At 34.8% G+C, this 22,133-nt stretch overlaps 2 protein-coding genes and 1 long non-coding RNA gene across 4 annotated transcripts; 2 read left to right on the forward strand and 1 right to left on the reverse strand.

The window, feature by feature from the left end:
- The first annotated feature begins 485 nt into the window (after positions 1-485).
- Positions 486-1,139, forward strand: LOC6645578 (cell death protein Grim). Its single transcript, XM_002067909.3, has one exon. The coding sequence runs from the start codon at positions 524-526 to the stop codon at positions 974-976; it is 453 nt and encodes a 150-aa protein (XP_002067945.1). The 5' UTR covers positions 486-523; the 3' UTR covers positions 977-1,139.
- Positions 1,140-5,309: 4,170 nt separating this feature from the next.
- Positions 5,310-7,653, forward strand: LOC6645579 (mediator of RNA polymerase II transcription subunit 12). Its single transcript, XM_023177435.2, has 4 exons — positions 5,310-5,893; positions 5,951-6,027; positions 6,091-7,315; positions 7,381-7,653. The coding sequence occupies exons 1-4, from the start codon at positions 5,511-5,513 to the stop codon at positions 7,502-7,504; spliced, it is 1,809 nt and encodes a 602-aa protein (XP_023033203.1). The 5' UTR covers positions 5,310-5,510; the 3' UTR covers positions 7,505-7,653.
- Positions 7,654-13,192: 5,539 nt separating this feature from the next.
- LOC111519729 lies at positions 13,193-16,475 on the reverse strand. 2 transcript variants are annotated; one of them, XR_006954664.1, is made up of 6 exons: positions 16,000-16,475; positions 15,379-15,874; positions 14,759-15,254; positions 14,139-14,634; positions 13,514-14,014; positions 13,193-13,390 (listed from the first exon to the last, which is right to left on the reverse strand). It is a non-coding gene; the product is annotated as an uncharacterized LOC111519729 (long non-coding RNA). The 2 variants fall into 2 exon arrangements; XR_006954663.1 differs by having other exon boundaries at positions 13,193-13,433.
- Positions 16,476-22,133: the final 5,658 nt, after the last annotated feature.

The following is a 22,133-nucleotide window of genomic DNA, read 5'->3' on the forward strand; positions in this document are numbered from 1 at the left end:
GGTTGTTGGCATAAACAAAGCGCGCACACAACAACACACACACACGCACAATAGATAATACTCTGTGTGCCCCTCTCGGTGGCATTTTCAATTCAGGGGGGTGACATTTACCATTTCCATATAGATTTTGCCGAAGCCCTTCTGTGTGAGAGTCGGCGAACGGAGTCGAAGTCATTTCCATTCGTTTATTGTGAGCGCCGCTGTTGCTTCCTAGGAAGCTATGAGCCCTTACGCTATTTTATAAAAGTGACTGCAGCAAGGATATTTACAGTCAGTCCATGCTGAAACCTTGATAAGGCAACAACACGACAAAATTAGGAAGCAAGAACCACACAAGAGAGTCAGAACCTTGAAAGTTTCGTCATTTTTTTTCCCGCCAAATACAAATTTTGTGACTTAGTGAAAAAATATAAAAACCGAAAAACGGGAAAACAAAAAAACACCAACAAAAACTTGAGAGTGTAAAAGCAGTGAATAATTTAAAAAAAAAAACCCTAAAAAAATAAGAAGAACAAAAAAAACAATGGCCATAGCTTATTTTATACCAGATCAGGCACAATTGCTGGCCCGAAGTAATCAGCAAAGTAATGGTCAACAGGCCAACAACAATTCTACAGAGTCAAATAGAAGAAGTCCATCGGCAACCTCACGGCAGCAACAACAGGAACAGCAACAACAACATCGTTCACAATTTCGCGCCAACATCACTGTGCCTCTGGGCAGTCAGCAAGGAGCCATGTCCATGTCTGAATTTGGCTGCTGGGAGCTATTGGCCCAAATTTTTTGCTATGCTTTGCGACTCTATAGCCATCAGCCCCGTCGGTCGACAGTCATACAGATTTCCTTTGAGATATGTCCTGGCTCAGAAGAAACAGCAACACCAACAACAACAACCGATCCAGTTGCAGTTCCACGAGATAATGACGACGAAGGTGATGTGACTGATGATGCCAATTTGAGTGGAAAGCAAGATTAAATCGTTTTGTTTTTTTAACGATTACTTGCACAGATTCTTTGAATGTTTTTCTTAAAAGAAAGCAACATTTTTTTTTTACGAATGGTCCAAAACATTTTTTTGGTGGCAGCTCAATCAAAGCGCATTGTGATTTCCCGTCGTCGTTTTTTTTTTTTTTTGTTTTTTTTTTCTTTGTAATGATGGAAAGCGGAAAATATTTTTGGGAAAATTTTATTGGAAATTTTGTCGTCGATTTGCTGAAAGTGATATTGGTATTTAAAAAAAATTGTTGGCCAACAACAGTTAAAGAAAAAAAACTGTTTCTTGTATATTTAGTTTTTTTCCACATTGAAAAAAAGGTTTCCGGGTTTGAAATATAAGGAAAGTTGATCTGAAGAATAATTTTTTTTTTGGTTTTGGTTTTTGAAATGAAATATATCATACAACTTAATAAAAAAAATATATATATCTGTGTCTAGCCTAAATCAGTCAAAACAAAAAAAAAAAAACGTAAATATATATAAAGAAAAGTCACACTCTCATTAAAAAATCTACAAGAAGCAAAATATTAAACAAACTATTTGTCAAATTTAAGCATTTCTACTAAATACACATCTATTATATATGAGTAAATAAATATACACACATATATATATATATACATAAAACAGAAATCAATTAATTTCAATATGCATACAGAACCAGACCAGATGTAAGAAAAACAAAATACAAATACAACAACTTCATTGTACAAAATAGCAATTAAGCAGACAAATATACATATATATATATGTATATATAGAAAGATTAAAACAACTTTAACTTGGGTGTCAACAAACTGAATACTAATAACACAAAAAACAAAAATCAACCGCCGATGCAAATGATTAACAACAATAACAAGAACAACAGCAAAAGAGAACTATGAGATTAACAACTTTTTAAGCAATTTTGATACATCTACAAACAAAAAAAGAATACAAAAACTATTTTACCATTTATTTATTTATCGATTGATTTTAGCAAAATTAAACAAAAACAAAAAATACTTATCATTTTCAATTTCTTGGCAAACGAAAGAAACAAAAAAACCAAAATTAATCGAATGTAAAAAATTTAACATTTATAAGCAATTTAAACATTTTTATATAAGAAATAAAAAAAAGGCAAAAATAAATACAATTTTATACAAAAAGAAAAACCACAAATGATATTATTTCTATCTTAATATTTAATATACAATTTTTTCAGAACATAGAATAACCATGAATATTTCCAGAAAGAAGAGAGAGAGAGAGTAAAAACTGAACTGGATGGATTTTTTAATTACCTTATTGATCAAAATAAATCAACAAATGATGAACAAAGCGTTTGGAAATTAAATAAAAATATTTAATACTTTCGAAAAATCAAAAAGTCTTCTCTATCAAATGTTTTTGAATTTTGTATTATTTTTTGTTATTTTTCATCTAATTTCCCAATTAAAGGGCTTTAAACCAGCCCTGACTCTATTTACTATTAGAATGTTTTTGGTTGGAGTGGTTGGAGTAGGTTTGGAGTATTTAGAATATTGTCCTAAAGGGGTTTTTTCTCAATATTTTAGACGATGTGATGAGCAATTTAGAAACTTTTTTTAACATTCAAGACAAGGTAAAGAAGATAGTATGAACATAAAAGCTGGCCAATTTGTATGGAGCCAAAAAAAAGAACAAATCTTACTCCAATATCGGATTCTTCAAACATTTTCCGTTGACTAAAAAAACGGAATAGTACATGGATTGTTTTGCCGTGGAATTTTTGTGTTTTCTTGAAAGTTTGAAATATTTGTGAGTTTTACTGAAATCGATCAGATTTGGACCAAAAATAATTGAACCAAAAACACTACAATACTGCAATCACAAAACGTCTCGACGGATTCTGTCTTTGGGCCACGCTTTTGGCGATAAAATTGACCCGACCTAATAAAAGTGCTTAAGCAAAACATTTTTAGTGAGTTAATTGAATTATTTAACTGGCTCAATGTCAACATACTTTAATTTGGATAACTTTTTTGTATAAACGGTTTGTCAGCTACTTATTACTTTCTTTCTACAGACCTCTGACAAGGTCCAAAACTTAGGCACGCAAAAAAGAAAGGCGATAGGGGGAAACATTCAAAGGCTCAAAAGCCAAGAACAGTAAGTGTCATAAGATTTATTAAGAAAACTTAATAATAACAACTCAGTCATGTATCCATATTCTAACATTTGGTTAAAGATAAAAAAGATCACAACTTCGTTTATAAACAGTTTTCAAGTCAAGGGGGAGGTTAAAACATATGTGCAACTAATTTAAACAAATTAACCAAAAATATGTTATCATAATTGGCCGATGTCTCACCATCTCGCATACCAAGCCTAAATTGCAGGCGCTTAAAAAATTCAATCCTGGAACGCGCGCGCAGACATCACGAAGGACACGCGACAAAGAGTGACGTGGTATAATAGTATGACAACATTTGCATACCCTACAATTTTCTCAGTTGCTTATCATTGCCAAAAATCAAGCCACACGCAAAAAAAAGCAAACAGAGAAAGAGGAAAAAACAAAAAACGCAATGGAACCCTTTTGCCCGCTTCTGCCCTCGCACTCTCCCCTTTCTGGCACTCTCGCACTGTCTGTGGCCAGGTCAACGCGTTAGTTAAGGACCCTAATTTCCAGGTCGCTTATTGTCATGTCACGACAATTAAATTTGTTCCTTGTTGCCTGTGGTTGTTGTTGTTCTTGGTGGTGTTGTTCAGTGCGCTTTTGGCCGATTTAAATTAAGATAGGCGGCAAATTAGCGGCCGAGAAATGTTTGCATAATTATTCCACAACAAATTTTTGACTGTCAAACTTATCAGCGAGTGTTGATCATTTCCATTCACAGATGTTACACTTTTCCCCTGTAATTCTTTTTTTTTTTTTTGGTTTTTGTCATGGGGTTAAAATTGCTGTCCTATGGGCAAATAGGGATGTGGGGAATGGGGGTGGGCGACCCTGATGACTTGAGCATTTAATGCCTCAGCTTGGTCTTTTTGCTTTTTCTTTTTTTGCTTCACATTTTTGTTTTGTTTACTGCGGTTAAGCGTAACCTTTTAATTTTTAACCCTTGCCTGCCTGCATGACGCTACAGAAATTGTTTTCCTTTTAAGGTGACATATTGGATTTTGCGATAAATATCGCTAAATGTTCACTTTCCTGTGCGGGTACACGGTGTGCGCAGGGTGTCCGGTGCCCGATTGTCTTCCGGGTGGCAAAGGGCTTATATTTCTGACATTCTTATTGACATAACATGTTGGTGAGAACTGGGGGTAAGTGAAAGTTAAATTATAGAAAAGGATTGGGCTATGTTTCCTGTGAAATTTGACAACAATTCCTTCGCTCAAGTCCAATTATCTATATCACCACTTTAAGAATATTTTAAAAAAATAAAGAGAAAGTTAATTAAGAAACACTTAAAGTTCAAGCCTGCAGATGTATGTTCATAAGAAAAAGATATTGACTTAATTTCCTCAGGTTATTTTGACCGTGTATTTAATTTATATCATCAGTACGCAAATTGGTAAATATATAGTCATTCATTTAAAACATTTCTCTCTCAACCAAAGAGTATTTGTTTTTAGAAGGGATAATTTGAGAAATGAACTGTCTAAATGTTGAAGAGCAAATGTTACTTCAAAAAAGTTGCAAAAAAGTATATGTTAGTCCACAATTCTCTCCATTATCACCCATGGAAAAACCTTTCATCGGAGGAGACGCCGATCTCCGCCTGTCTTTTAAAGTCGATATAGAAAGTTGCCAAGATTATTTTTAAATGTTTTATAAAAGATGCTGATATTCCAAGTTTAAGAAACAATCTATCCTGTTCTGGTTTCCCACTCTTGTTTTGCTCTCTTCTCGAACTTGTGGTTCCCAATTTTGGATGAAATATCAATTGTTTTACTTTTCGAAATTAAATTTAAAGCGTTTTCGGTTCGCCTGCTAGGTTTGCTTACAGGGTTGCTGAGCTTTATAATTATTAAGGTCTAAATTTGTTTTTATGCGTCCAAGCCCTGACAAAAATAACACATATTTTATTTGTTAATGGATTTTAAACTAATTTGTTTGTAGTCTTAACAATTTAATTTAGGTTCAGACCATTTTAATAGTTGTCAGATTTTGTCTCACTCATTTTTAATTTATTTAAATGAAAACAAGCCAAATTAAACGATTTCAAATTTAAAAATTTAATATGAACATGACTAAATAATTATTATAATAAAAATATAAATTATTACACACTTTGAATATTTTAAAATTTTTGTGTTATTATCCAAGTAGGCTTGTAATAGAGCTCAAATGTATGAAAACATATTTGGTTAGTTCTCCTGGCAAATCTATTCAAAATTTGAACGGTTCATTTTTTAAACTACCTGGCCTGGGGATTTTGTGTGTGTTTGTGAGTTTTGTATATTTTTTGGAAGCTATGAGCAGCAGCTAGAAAGTGTTCGCAAAAAAAAAAGAAGCGCGGACAAGTTTAAAAGAATCTCATATTATGGCAACTATTAACGATGTCAGTGAGGATGCTAATTCACTCAGTCGACACGAGTGTCTGAATGCTTGTACTGCTGCTGCTGCTGATACTGATGATGATGATGAAGATGAGCGACGAACAATGAGACCAACGGATAGTTATGAAGACATTTGTCAAACATATAGGACAAATAAAAGTTCAGATGAATTAGTTAAACCAACAATATCCGTATCTACCATTAAAATGGAAGACAATCCATCAAGCTCATCCTCTATACCTGCAGCATCAGCCACTGCTTCCATCATGCCTCCCGTTGAGATTGAAAATTGCCGTCCGAGCTGCAGTGCCAAAACGAACCCAGATGATGAATATAATGAATTCTTGAAATGCATGAATTCGCGCTAGTGAGTATTCTTGCATACAATTCTATTTGTATTCTGTATTTGGTTTTTCTTTTAAAGCTCACAATATCAGTTCGTTGCCGAACCAATTAGTGGATATCAAAGTCAAAATATGGATTTTTGCGATTACAATAAATGTGAGTCTGGAAGAAACAAATCTATTAGAGATTAATATCACAACTATCTCTATTTCTCTTTAGACTACGGGTATGGGCCAAATTCAGGTTGTGAGTCAAATGTTTATGGCCAGCAGAATCAAATGGATGGCACAAGTTACTATGGTGGCTATGCACAACAGGCAGCTGGAGCTATGCCCCAAAATACCAGCTGTTATAGTTATTCCTTAGCCTCAATTCAACAGCAACAGCAACAGCAACAACACCAGCAACAGCAGCAACACCAGCCTCAGCAACATTCATCGCCTGAAAATGGCATGTATACGTATATGCAATCGCATTCTATGCCCATGACTCAAACGCATGAAAAAGAGTCAACAACTAGTCCAAATGGTCCCACTATGACATCGACGCCAACACAGAGCTATGGCAACGATTCATGCTGTTGTTTCCCAAGACGTGCAGAACGACAAATTGGTCAGGAATGTGGACAAGAACATGGACAAAGTCAAGGTATGCCAATGGGCATGGGCATGGGCGGCATGGGCATGGCTGGTGGTAGTGGTGGCGTTCCCATGTATTATCCTGCAACAGGTGGTGCAGCAGCAGCTAACACTGGAATGTATGCCATGAATATGAATGGCGGAGCATCAGCTTTAAATATGACAGCACGGCAGCAAAGTGTTGCTGGTCCTAGCGGGGGCTTTCCATCAATGGCCATGGGCCATGGCTTTCCAGGTGATGTCGAAAGTTTTATGAGTAAATTTAATCAATCCGCTGCTCAGCAATGTTTTCCTCATGGCATGAGCATGCCCATGCCCATGCCCATGCCAATGCCAATGCCCTTCTCCATGCCCATGCAAATGCCATTTTTTCCCATGAATGATGCCATCAATAGTGTCAACAGTAGTGGCAATCAAATGAGTTCCTGGGGTCAATTGCAGGCTCATGGTCTGGGTCAGGGCTTTGCCAATGATACACTGCAAACACAAACGGTTTATGCCTCTGATTATAAGCCCTTTGCCGGTATGGGTAATAATTTTAATCATTTTCCAAATGGTGGACCAAACGGTACCATGGATCTGTTAAGTTCCACGGACTCGTCTGCCTCATATGGCGGCGGTGTTGGTGGTGGTGGCAGTGGGCCAAGTACTCTAGCTGAATTATACGGAGGTGGTGGCGGCGGCGGCGGCGGCATGGTCAGCGGTGTTGGTCAGGCAATCTATGGAATGAGTGATCAATTGCAAGGCTATCCCTTAAGTCAATTGTCCGCAATGCCCCCAGCAATGGGACAAATGTCAGCAATGAGGTAAGTTTGAGACGATTCAAACTTTTTGTTTGTGAAACTTGTGAATTATTCCCTAATTCTTGCAGCTACTCATCATATCCATATGCTGCTAACTGTGATGGCTTGCCTGGCATGGCATCAAATGGCGGCGAGTCCTATATGCAATCCATTGGCATGTGTGGTGGCATGAATTCCAAAGCTGGCAGCTAAATATCTATTTTGCTATATTATTATTGTTATCTTTTTTTTTTTTTTTTGAAATCTGAACCGATAAATTGTAAAATCTTTTGCGCCCAACTGTGCTGAGGAGGCCATAGCACAGTTGGTGTCTAATGATTAGCAACAGCTAACTACCAAAATAGGTGGCACTGATTTAATGGGAGGTCCCCCCGCTCCGCCCTCTCTCATAAGGCTCATCGCTCAACTGGAGCTTGAGCTCTTTGTTTCTCTCTCTCTCTCTGCTCGTCAAGCGTTTTCAATTTTGTTAATGACCCAAAAGTGCCGTAAAGCAATTTATACCCACCAAAAGAAGAAATGGTATTGGGAGATGGGTCTAACATACACACACGCACACACACATATGTATTTATACAGAAGACAAATAATAGCGCAGCAGGACATTGACAACAACACCCGAGAACGGGAACAGCAACAGCAACTGGCCAGAGTCAGTCTCTTGTCGGAATCGGAGTCGGAGTAATTGACTGACTGAGTGACGGACTGACTGAACCTGAGAGATTGGGGTTTTTTGGGTTTGAGTTTGGTCAGGGTCTTCCTTTCGTTCGTTCTCTGATGGTCACTGACCAAACGCCGATAATGAAGCGCAATTGTTCAACGTGGCAAACAAATTTTTGTATTCTTGGGTCACACACAAACGCGCACACACACATACAGACACAAAGTGCAACTGCAAATGGGCAATTAATCATATTGCAGGTATATGAATGTACATATATGCATGTATATTCGTCTTCTGTTTTTCTACTAATTTAAGGTGTTGCCCTATTCATGACGTAAATAAATCATTCATTTTTGTTTTTCGTTTTTTTTTCTCCTTAGATAGAATAGAGCGTCAAAGTTTTCTGACCGCCTGCAGTTTTGTGGGTGTTGACACAACATTCCTTAAAGGGCTATGCGTTTTATTTATTCCATAGATCTCATGGTATTTTTTTCCCACAAGATTAATGAACTGAATATGGTGTAGAGCGGGGAGGGGTGATACGGACGATTCGGCGGGGAGGTAAAACAAGATTGGAATAGTAGTTAAATGTCATTTCAACAGACCGAAGAAGTCTTATTCAATGGCCAACTACTTAAACGATATACTCACAACTTCAAACAATTAACTTTGGGGCTTAAGCTGACTTTCTCTCTCGTATGTCGCGGAGCCCTTTGATATTTGATTTGCCTTTTCCTATATATATATATATATATAAGTATACCTATATATGGATAGAACTTTGTTTGTGGTCATATTGCGTTTCACTTTTGCTCTACTTTCTCCGTTTTTGCGTCGATTTCATGTTGGGGGCGTTGGTTATTTGCCTGGCCCCCTTTTTTTTTTGCACACTAAAGTCAAGGAGGGGGCTAAACTGGGTCAGTGATGTTTGTTGTCTTACATAGCATGTATCTCTTTCGCTCTCTCTCTCTCTTTACATATGCCCTAAAGGAGGACCCATGAACAAATGCTCCCCCGCATGTGAAAGGGAAAAAAATCAATAGACCAACTCACTGTAATTAGCTTTGACTTAAAGTGCATGCTAAAAGTACAGGTTGAGCTAACTAAAGTACTATCTGAGTCATTCGTTTCTGAATGAGGAAAGAGCAAATGGATGACCCCATAACTTGAGGGCAAAACAGAACGTTACAATTATATATAAAACATGTACAAAATAAAAATGGTATCCTTGTTTAAATAAATGACTAGTTTTAATACTTGAATAGTTGAAGAATTCGTCAGGGAAACAAAGGAAGTTCCTCAGCCTTCAGTTTAGTTCTAGCAACTCTTGTAATTTAGCCACAAATATTGTTTTTCCCAGGCAATTTCGAATAGAAGTTTGTTCCCACACTAGACACTTTCTCCCACTGATGACTATGATGACATTGACTAAGTAGCCATCATTGACCTCTGTCCAAGCATATTTATTGATAAGAAGAGTGCTGAATTTGATTTTTGCATAAATGATATATTTATTGTAGTTTTTCCCTTTGTTGTTGAATGGTCGCTGCCGCTTTGATGTTCCTTTCTCTGTCTTATGAGAGGGACGCGTGTCAGTTGAGCATGCAAATTGGTTACAGCCATCAGTTGTCAATGCATATTAATCAGAAATCGATTTGCACGGACTGTGCTTAGGGCCATTGAAAGAAATTGATAAATTTGCCTAAAGTGACATAATTAAGTGGAGGCAGACCGACCAGACAGATGCCCATAAAAGATGCTCAGATGACCATTGTCCCCTCCATTGGTACTCCAAAAAACAAAACATCATAATCATAATAATGAAGTGTAAATGCCTCTACCCTACTTACCCCTGAGCAGTATAATCGGCTTTCAATGCGAAACAAAGAATCATCACTCGCTTCGCAATTTGATGGAGAGAAAAGAGGAACAAAAAAAGTCACGTGCCTGCTAATCCGAATCCCTGTCTATGTGTGAGAGTGTGTGTGTGTGTGTGCGTTCAGTGAAAGTTGTGCCTTGTGCCTTTAGTCTCCTGCCCCTGGCATGGGCAATTTGTTACGCTTTGATTTTCGAGTGAAAGGCAACCGCGTAAATCTCTATCTTTACCCTTGGCTTCTGATCCTGCTGACTGCTGCTGTTTAGTCCCCTTTCCTATTGTCTTTGTGACTGGTGGTCAGGACTCTGCCTGCCTACCTACTTACCTACCAACTGAAAGTTGCCCTGATTAAATTATATGTATATATATCTAGGGTTAAACGTGAGTCACTCTCGTGACACAATTGCTACTTGATTGAGCTGTTAAGCCTCGACACACAAAACATAAAGTGGAAAGGAAAGTGAAATTTATCTTCCAATAATGTGAAACAAGGGCAAGGAATTGAAATTAATTATTTGTATATTACATTAAGACTTACGTTTGATAGTTCAATAGTTTATTAAATGGCATTGTATTATATTGATTTATTTATTTAACTTCTCTGAAAACGAAATTTAGTATTTAAAATTATTTATATTTAGCTTCCGAAATGTATTCTATGGAAGCAAATATTATTAATATTTATAAGCCTTTCAATCATTTGACACTATTTGGTAAACTTTTTGTAGGGTAAATAATAATTTTTTTTTCCAATTATAAAACTCTATAAGAACTCTCTGATTTTTAATAGCATTTATACTGTAACGAAATATATTTATAAATATTAACTGGTAACATTACGTAGAATACTTAATAAATGTGCAGTACTCCTAAGCACCGATGCACAGAATATGCCAATTGATCTTTAGAGATTCCCTAAACAAATACATACATAAATTACATTTTATTTATTTACTTTTAAAATTAATTAAAAATGTCAAAAATTGAAATTGGAATATTGGGAAATTACCGAACAGATAGAAAAAGGGACTTTTTGTTGTTACAAGATTTGTAGCTTGTCCAAATTTAAAAAAAGCTTTAAGTATGTTAAATTATCCTAGGTTGTAGGACCTGAATTAGAGTGAAATCCTCGAATTTGGACATGCATTTTTTTTACTACTATCACATTGTTATTTAGGATAACCCTAATCTATGACATTCTTAAGTTGTTTAAATGGTGTTAAATTCCAAACATCGGTGAGTTGATCATTCTCAAAAATAGCATGCAAACGGTATCTTATCTTCTCTGATCAACGACATGAGCAACCAAAACGAACTAATTGAGACAGTTCTCTTTAAAAGGTGTCATAATTGATAATTGCCTCGTGATTGTTATACAAATGGTAAGCAATGTTTTCGACTCTCCCATAGTTCATCTTACGTAATCATCCTTACGTAAAGCCTATCTATAAGGAATGTAACATATAGTGCCAAAGATGCAAGACATGTGAGTTAAGAAGTTTTGGATCCAACAATCCCCATAACCGAAAACGCTCAATTTGGAGCATATGGAAACCAAATTTAGCTAATTACCGGCTATTGTCTTGTATTTTCCATTCGGATAAATATTGGCAATCCCATCGCTAGCTAGAGCAAAGAATCCTGTAAAAATCCGTTCACTAATCCCTTTATTAATTAATCCTTTCTCTAGATTAACTACCATGGTGTTTTTTTCTTTAAGCTTAAGTGAGAGCAAAATTGCCTAAGATATTATCGTTTCTCACGCTTTCTCCTAATTAGGAAATCCTTTAAAAGAATTTCCACTACATAAAATCGACGCGCACAACACACATGCAAGGCGATAATGCCATGTTTTCCCCTTTTTTTCTGTCTCGTTTGGGCGTTACAAATAACGACAAATTACACACACCAAATGCTCGCTCACTCTCTCACACACACACACATTCGGTTCGATATGTTCTGTATCTCGTATTTACAAAAATTTGCAAACAATATTGATTTCGAAACGATCAAAATAAAAATTAATCAATGCACTTAAAAAATTGAAAATTTTTATAAGGGAAAGAGAAAGAAACCTTGTACATGACGACATAAGTGGCAATTGTTATAAAAAGGAGAAGTCAATGGCGTGGAAATGTCAATGGAGAAACCCCTTCTATTTTGCCCCGCTCTTCCCCTCTTTCAGATTTTAAAGTACTTTAAAAAAACAACAACAACAACAGCACAATAACAAAAGGAACTTTACTAATTTATAACTTATGACTGTATGCCATAAAAAACAATTTTCTATGCCACTACAAAGCAGAGCAAAAGCCAAAATTTGACATGAGTAGCGGTCGCTTAGCCATATATCCATATAAGCAACCGCCCAACCCTTCATCGTAATCTGTAATCCGTAACCCTTTTCTGTTTTCGATTTTTTTTTTTGTGTTTCATCCTCCTATACACATGTGAGTATGTCTATATACACTCTCCACATGTCGGCAAGCGAATTAATCGAAGAGAAATGATTTATTTAGCGCTTGGACGGCGAAAGCAACACTTCAGTGACCCAAAAGGGTTAACACAACAACCCAAACCCAAACCAAAAACGAAACCCAACCCAAACCAAACCAAAAAGCAAACCAATCTTCACCCTCTCACCAATCGTTTTTTTCCGGGCATTTGTGTAGCCGCGCGCACCCAAATCAAATTTAAACTGTTTTCAAAACTGCATTTCTATAAAAAAAAAAAGGAAAAAGAAGAAGAGGGATCGACACACTGTTCCATTGATGATGGGCATTAATTGGAGTTTCGTGATCCTTCAATTCGCATAGGGTAGTTTCCTCATCCTAAATGCCATGCATTTTAGGTCGATTTACTTCAATTTTTACCCTCCGTTTTTTTGTGTGAAATTTCTTCACATGCATTTCGATTTATTTTCATTTTTTTTCCTTTTTTTTTGGCAAATTTCACACTGCATTTTTATGGTTTTGCCTCTTTCAAAATATTTATGACCACGCGAATTTTTTTATACGTAATTTTTTTTTGTAATATTTTCTTGTTTTGATTGTTGTATTTTTTTTATTGTTTTGATTGGTTTTCTTAAGGATTTGTTTTGTGACAACCCATACCTTTTTGATTGATTTTACAGGAAAAGGAACTATTTGTCGTAAATTTGCAGCAATTAATAAAACTACAAAATATTTGCCAGCGTTTGAATTGTGGGAAAATATATTCGCAAACAGCTGCAAAAGGCAAAAACTTTATGACCAAACAAAAAAAAAAGGATACTCCTCCAGGGAGTAACCAAAACGAAAAACTCCGTCAGAGAGATCCTCGTAAAGTTTACTTATCTTTAGGCTGTTTTTTATGGTCCTTTATTTTTTAGTTAACTTAAAGAATAAAGTTGTTTAGTTGTGTAAATTCCATGTAGAGGATAATCCACCGTTTACAAAGTTTGAAATATAATTTGAAGTCCCCTTATTATAGAAGTCAAGGAAAACCAAGAATCCAAAACACACTATAGAAATAGCCCAGTCAAATTTAGATCTTTAGATGGCTTTGCGGCAAAACGTCCAAACGAATTTTAAGACAACACACGACTAAAAAAAGTAGAAGGACGAAAAAGGTAAAAATTAAGATTATCATATTTAACAGACAATAAATTCAAATATTAACTTACTTAGTTTTATTAAAGTAAAACTTCAGTTTTTTTTACTATTGGCATGTTAATTGTGTACATATGTATGTTCTCCCAAGAAGAATAAAATGATAATTGAAATAAATTCCATGTATACTACTATTCCGATACCCCGCCATATTTTCTTCTTCTCTTCGTATTGACTGTGAGTTATTTGTCGACCACGACCACGTAACAATAGATGTTATGCATGACCAAACAAAAAAAAAGGATACTCCTCCAGGGAGTAACCAAAACGAAAAGCTCCGTCAGAGAGATCCTCGTAAAGTTTACTTATCTTTAGGCTGTTTTTTTATGGTCCTTTTTTTTTAGTTAACTTAAAGAATAAAGTTGTTTAGTTGTGTAAATTCCATGTAGAGGATAATCCACCGTTTACAAAGTTTGAAATATAATTTGAAGTCCCCTTATTATAGAAGTCAAGGAAAACCAAGAATCCAAAACACACTATAGAAATAGCCCAGTCAAATTTAGATCTTTAGATGGCTTTGCGGCAAAACGTCCAAACGAATTTTAAGACAACACACGACAAAAAGAAGTAGAAGGACGAAAAAAGTTAAAAATTAAGATTATCATATTTAACAGACAATAAATTCAAATATTAACTTACTTAGTTTTATAAAAGTAAAACTTCAGTTTTTTTTACTATTGGCATGTTAATTGTGTACATATGTATGTTCTCCCAAGAAGAATAAAATGATAATTGAAATAAATTCCATGTATACTACTATTCCGATACCCCGCCATATTTTCTTCTTCTTTTCGTATTGACTGTGAGTTATTTGTCGACCACGTAACAATAGATGTTATGCATGACCAAACAAAAAAAAAAGGATACTCCTCCAGGGAGTAACCAAAACGAAAAGCTCCGTCAGAGAGATCCTCGTAAAGTTTACTTATCTTTAGGCTGTTTTTTTATGGTCCTTTTTTTTTAGTTAACTTAAAGAATAAAGTTGTTTAGTTGTGTAAATTCCATGTAGAGGATAATCCACCGTTCACAAAGTTTGAAATATAATTTGAAGTCCCCTTATTATAGATGTCAAGGAGTCTTGGTTCTCCAAAACACACTATAGAAATAGCCCAGTCAAATTTAGATCTTTAGATGGCTTTGCGGCAAAACGTCCAAACGAATTTTAAGACAACACACGACAAAAAGAAGTAGAAGGACGAAAAAAGTTAAAAATTAAGATTATCATATTTAACAGACAATAAATTCAAATATTAACTTACTTAGTTTTATAAAAGTAAAACTTCAGTTTTTTTTACTATTGGCATGTTAATTGTGTACATATGTATGTTCTCCCAAGAAGAATAAAATGATAATTGAAATAAATTCCATGTATACTACTATTCCGATACCCCGCCATATTTTCTTCTTCTTTTCGTATTGACTGTGAGTTATTTGTCGACCACGTAACAATAGATGTTATGCATGACCAAACAAAAAAAAAAGGATACTCCTCCAGGGAGTAACCAAAACGAAAAGCTCCGTCAGAGAGATCCTCGTAAAGTTTACTTATCTTTAGGCTGTTTTTTTATGGTCCTTTTTTTTTAGTTAACTTAAAGAATAAAGTTGTTTAGTTGTGTAAATTCCATGTAGAGGATAATCCACCGTTCACAAAGTTTGAAATATAATTTGAAGTCCCCTTATTATAGATGTCAAGGAGTCTTGGTTCTCCAAAACACACTATAGAAATAGCCCAGTCAAATTTAGATCTTTAGATGGCTTTGCGGCAAAACGTCCAAACGAATTTTAAGACAACACACGACAAAAAGAAGTAGAAGGACGAAAAAAGTTAAAAATTAAGATTATCATATTTAACAGACAATAAATTCAAATATTAACTTACTTAGTTTTATAAAAGTAAAACTTCAGTTTTTTTTACTATTGGCATGTTAATTGTGTACATATGTATGTTCTCCCAAGAAGAATAAAATGATAATTGAAATAAATTCCATGTATACTACTATTCCGATACACCGCCATATTTTCTTCTTCTTTTCGTATTGACTGTGAGTTATTTGTCGACCACGTAACAATAGATGTTATGCATGACCAAACAAAAAAAAAAGGATACTCCTCCAGGGAGTAACCAAAACGAAAAGCTCCGTCAGAGAGATCCTCGTAAAGTTTACTTATCTTTAGGCTGTTTTTTTATGGTCCTTTTTTTTTAGTTAACTTAAAGAATAAAGTTGTTTAGTTGTGTAAATTCCATGTAGAGGATAATCCACCGTTCACAAAGTTTGAAATATAATTTGAAGTCCCCTTATTATAGATGTCAAGGAGAACCAAGAATCCAAAACACACTATAGAAATAGCCCAGTCAAATTTAGATCTTTAGATGGCTTTGCGGCAAAACGTCCAAACGAATTTTACAACAACACACGACAAAAAGAAGTAGAAGGACAAAAAAAATATAAAAATTAAGATTATCATATTTAACAGACAATAAATTCAAATATTAACTTACTTAGTTTTATTAAAGTAAAACTTCAGTTTTTTTTACTATTGGCATGTTAATTGTGTACATATGTATGTTCTCCCAAGAAGAATAAAATGATAATTGAAATAAATTCCATGTATACTACTATTCCGATACCCCGCCATATTTTCTTCTTCTTTTCGTATTGACTGTGAGTTATTTGTCGACCACGAAACAATAGATGTTATGCATCTGCTCGAGGTAAGTTTTCAGTTCCTTGATTTCTTCATCGGTTACTTCGCCACCATAGGAATCCAGGACAATGGCATCATCAGCACTATAAGCAGCAGCAGCTATCACCTTAAACTTTTGATAACCATACTTCACGTCTATCATTGCATTTAAATATTGGACCAAGCCCACTGGGCCGTTCTCTGTGATAGCCATTTTAATTGCAGCAAGAATTTTGGGAAAATTTATTATAATATTTATTTTTAATACAGTTTATGTCGACTGATTTCACACAATAAATTGATATAAAATATAAAGCGTGCTCAGTTTAAATATTGTAAAATTAGACTAAAATTTCGTCGCCAATTTTTCCTTAAATAAATGTCCTATCTAAGTTATAAGTCCCAAGTTATCACCATTGTTATTTTCTTGTTAAAATCATTTCTTATATCTTATACAGGACATGAACTACCACGCAACTGAGCATAGGCAAGATTTTTTATTTAACAGGACTAAGACTCAGAAACAGGACTACTTTTGAAGCAATTGAACATCTTTAAATATATACAAAGATTCACAACTTATTTTTTCTTTTTGCTAAAGTCATAAATGTGCAATATTAATATTTATTTAAATACTGTTTGAAGCACTACTCTTCGAAGTATTTTCATTAATGCTGTTATTTAAGGAATCATATTTGTTCTCCATATAATCCATTTTTAATTCCAGGCTGTGATTATGCCATTAGTCATATCATAGTCAAATGTCCTTTTGATAAAAAGGTGTGGAATGATGGATTATTTTTTTGTTGTAAAGGAATTTGGTTTATTGTACCAAGATGAAACTCTTTTTCATTGCTTGAAAAATGTGCATGGTCAGTTGAAAATTAAATTACTTTACGGTTGAGTGACATCTTGACATGTTAAGCTAGTTTATGGATCTCTTTGGAAAACTATGATAGTTTTTCGATTTCGATGGACCCAATTGAGCATCACTAATATGATGGCACGTTGGCGGCAAAAAGTCCTTAAATTGATTTTAACACATTCATTTTGCGTGACCCCTTTGCAATGAGACAACGAACTCGAAACGAATTTGCTGTCGCGGGGTAATAAATTTTTTGGTTGGGTCCACTCTTTTGGTCAATATAGGGTTGGAGGATGGAGAATGAATGAATTGAGTATGTTTACAATTTCCGCTCACTCTCTCTCGCTTTCCATCTCACTGTCAGTTTTTCAACATTTTTATCAACTCTATTTTAAATAGTCCTAATGACATCCGTTCCCTTTTTGCCTTGAATGTGTGTGTGTGAATGTGTGTGTGTGTGTGTGTGTGTGTGTGTGTGTGTATGTGTGTGTGTGTGTGTGTGTGTGTGTGTGTGTGTGTGTGTGTGGGTAGCCTTTTATTGTTTTTCATTTCCTAATCAGGATGGCTCATTGTGTTTCTCCGAGTGGTGCAAACACAGGATGTAAGTGAATGAGTGTGTCCGTGTGTGGTTAAGGGTTGCCTGCCCTTGGCCACAACACACACACACACACATTCACACTGACCAAGATTGTCGTAACTCTACCCCATACTCTAAAACTTTTGGATATTGTTGTTATCAAGTATTTTATAGTAGAAGCGATCAAAATTTACGATAAATGCTTTAAATTTTCTACACACCTCCAACAAAATACAAAAAAGTTTTTGTTCCGTTAAGTGAGCATGGCTAAACTGATTTGTTAGAGATCATAAATTTCATTAGAACTTGAAAGTAGAGTAGATAATAGATGACATCACATGTGTGACACACACATGTGTGTATGTATGTATGTATGTGTCTATGAAAAAGGAGTTTTCTTTTTCGATTTTGGCTTTATTTTGTTGGTTTTTGATAATATATTTTCAGGGGAGGATTCTTAAGGGAAAGTCTGCACCTGCTGCTGTTGTTGCTGTTGCTGTTGCTGCTGCTGCTCCTCCTTCTCCTCCATCTTATTCGCTTTTAATGAGCAAAAGCCTTTCATCGTGTTGTTGCTCCAGCAATTACTTTATCCAATATCCATATGCATATATGAATCGCAGATATTCTTGATTTTTTATGTATTTTGGCGAACAAAACCAAAAAAAAAAAAAAGAAAGCATCATCAATCTCTGTCTACAACTGTTAAAAGCGCATGCATTTAAATTAGACATTTAAGCCACGGCTAAAAATCGAAACACGGGCATGGGGTGGTTAGGTATGTATAGATGTATGAACATGTATCTCGGCATACCCCAAGTGTCAAAAGCATGTGGAGCTGTTGCTGTTGCTGTTGCTGCGTCGTCACCCAGGAAACGCTTAATAGGATTTTCACAATATTTTCCTTTTTTTTTTTTTTGCTTTCCTTTTACTATTTTGCTGTGGCTGTTACTGGTTACCAACCAGTCAATGGCAGTCGCTTTGCTTTACATTCTTTGTGTGTGCCCTTCGTTTTTCTTCCTTTTTTTTTTTAATTTCTCAAAATATTTTTGCCTTTTGCCAAAAGGGGTTAGGAAAATGCCAGAGCTCAACCCTCTTTCCGCTCAGAAAAAAAAGGAAAAAATTCTTTTACACTCACTCTCGAGCTCTGCAGGTGATATGTGTTTGTGTGTCTGTATTTTTATTTTGTTGCATGTTTTGTTTTAAACAGGATATAGCTTCCTGTTGTTAGGGTTTCATGCACCGCATAACATTAAAATTCAGATTTTGATTGATCATCCTGGTGCTAGCTACTCCTGCTGCTCCAGCGGCTGCTGCTCCTGTCGAATCTCAGTATTTCGTGGAGTGGATGATGAGGGCAATAAGCAATAAGCATTGCGTCAAACAATTTTTGTCTTTTGCCTATTTTTTTGACTTGTTTTAAAGCTTGTCTAACATGGTTGACAATTGCTGGAGTTTTTTTTTCGTATTATTCTGTGTATTAGCCAGGTGTGAGAAAAATTTCGATTAAGTTGTACCTTTCCCATGAGGCAGCTTTATTAAAGATATCGCTTGTAAAAATTTCGCTTTCAGTTGTTTAGTTATTCAATAGTATTGGTTTATGTTCTCAAAAACCATTTTACTTAAGACGACTTAAAGATAATTCTTGTTTGTTTATCTATTCTTTTACAATCAACTAGCGACCTTGCTTTCAAGGACTTGTCTCAAGTGTCATGAGCATTAACTACTCATGTCATGTCATTAACTACTATTTAAACTTATGTGTCTCGCGTTTCTGTTATACCCGTATATCCTGACAATTTTAGAAGTGAGATTTTATGCCTTGGCACAAGGTTTTCAAGACGAGAAGTCCTTTTAAGGGTTTGAAGTCGAATAAGCGACGGTTGAGAAGAAAGTGCGAAACGGCAAAAACTAAAAAGTCTTCTATTTTAATTGAATTAGGCGACGAATTCTGCACTATTTCAAATTTTAAGACTAATAAATTAATAAATACTTATGTAGCTCAACCAAGTGTTATTTAATGCTTACAAAAAATATCTCAACCGAAAAAATATCTCGAAAATATAGTTTAGTATCGTAAAAGGCAAAAAAGTTAAACAAAAACAAAACATTCCAAGTTTTTACAAAACAAACAAACATCACAGCAAACAAAATGAATATGGGATCAATACCATTTTTTCTATTTTGATCACACAACTTTAAGACCCTTAGGTTTTGAAACCAATTAGAACAATTCCTGAAATTTTGTCACACTGTTTATTTTCTAAACTAAATTGCCTTAAACATTTGAATGGCTTCACATTTCTTATATACAAAGGATTCTATTTCAACCAACTTTTGGGATATATCAAATAATCATCTGTGAATTAGGCATATTTTATGTAAATGAGAACTTTCGTCCTTTCGGCAATAAACAATTCAAGAAACTTTTTTTATTTTATGCAAATTTCGATTTATATCAATACATTGCTTTAATCCTTTAACTGTGCATTGGAGAAAGTCAAATTAAATTTCGTCACGCTAACTAAACTTTCCCAGGAAAATGTTCAATCAAACTGAAGCCATTTCACATGCATTGGTATTTTATTCTTCTATATATATATTTTTTTTACAATTCTGATGGCTGGTTTTGTGTGGTGGTTGTGTGTGGACCACTTAAATATGCATGAATTTTTTCCTGTGTGTGTGTGTGTGGCCCGACAAAACCGAAAATTCGATTAACAACAATGCATATTGATGGAATAATTGAGCAATTCTAATGAGCCACAAACAGCAACAGCAACAGAGGCAACAAATTGCAGTCAGTTGAGGGACGACCGCTGATTTCTACACAGAGTTTTTTTATGCTCGGTCTCGGTTTCGGTTTCTGTTTCGCTTTCCTTCGTTTTTCTATTTTCCAAAGAACCGCAATATTTGCATTTGATTGACAACAAAGTTAATTGAGTGTGCAGTTGAGAACTGTGCTACGACATTTGCATAGAGGCGCAAAAAACAACAACAAAAAACAAACATTTATTATACTTAACTATGATTTTTTTCTATTTTATTTGATTTACATTCTCTTTCGTACGAGGGGTATATTGGCTATTCCTTTACGATTGAGTCTATATGGCTGTCGATATATCTATGAAAAGGATCTCTCATTGAAAATGCTTTTGGAACGCTTTAAGAAGAAGAAGAACTTAATACATTGAATTGAAGGAAACAAAGCAGATTATTTTTATTCGTAACTTATCTTCTTAGATTTTCTGAGCTCAATAATTTACAATAGAAACTTGAAGCAAGGGTATAGTTCCGTCGCTATGATGATAACTTGCCTTACTGTTTTTGCTGCAGGGGGTTGAGATTTCATTAATTTCGCAGTTCGCGCTGACAGTGTCATTTGGCTAGGTGACTGATGATGGGTGTTGCGAGTTCGGTTTGAGGTGAGATCTCGATCTCTTGGGCCTAAATGTCATTTCAATGAATTTATAATTGGGAATTATGCGAAAAGCAGCATGAAAATTTACATATTTCTACACTCTTGGATCCTTTTTTTTTCTTTTTGCCTCTTTGTTGGGCTGTGTTAGTTAATTAATGATTTTATGCAAAGTTTTCTTTCAACTTTTGTGTGTGTGTGTGTTTATTTTTTTTTTTCTTCTTTTGGTTGGATTTTGTATTTTGCATACATGACACTTTTTTTTTTGTCATTGGTGGATTTTTTTTGTTTTCTTTTTTGTTATTTTGAAACTGTTTCATCATTAATCAGACCTTTAAGCAGTTGCCATGTTGTTTGATGGCTTCAACTCATTAACCCTTTTGTTAGCCCTTTTGACAGTTGAAAGCAAAGAAAACGGAAAATAGCAACAAAAGTTTTCTTCTTATATAAATATTTGCATTGCCTTCTGTGTGCGTGTCTTTTTTATTCGATTGTCAAACACGTGAGAAAGTATTTTTGTTCTTTTTTCATTTCGCTACTCATTTTGTCTTTCAATTCTCGACGATAGAAATCCTTATTAATGATCTGACATTCAACCTTTTGGCACTTTTAATTAGCTAAATCTTGACTTTTTGGCACAGCTGCCATCACCACCAATTCTGGAATTGACTTTGTCTCTTTCTCTCTTACTTTCTAAGACTAACAGTTTGGCCTGCTGTGAAATCGTTTTTCCCAAAAATCAAAATCTTTCGAAACAATATATCAACATAATTTCCTATACCTTCTATCAAGATGAACATTAAGTCAATAAGTGGGCAATAATACACAAGTTTCATAAGAAAAGAAAAAGCTATAACAACAGCAACATATAAAAAAAAAAAAATATCAACAAAACCTGCCCCTCAATCTTATAAAGGAATTATGCCATATTTTGTAAATTGGTAAAAAAGAAATAGAAATAAAAACAACCAAACAGTCACAATTTTGCTGTATTTTAGTTGTATTCTGTATACCCTTACAAACAAAAGAAACAAAAGGTGATTATATGATATAGGTCTAATAAAATAAAAAATTAACCATCAGAACATAGAT

Source organism: Drosophila willistoni (genome assembly GCF_018902025.1).
Source record: "Drosophila willistoni isolate 14030-0811.24 chromosome XR unlocalized genomic scaffold, UCI_dwil_1.1 Seg143, whole genome shotgun sequence".
Classification (NCBI taxonomy): Eukaryota; Metazoa; Arthropoda; class Insecta; order Diptera; family Drosophilidae; genus Drosophila; species Drosophila willistoni.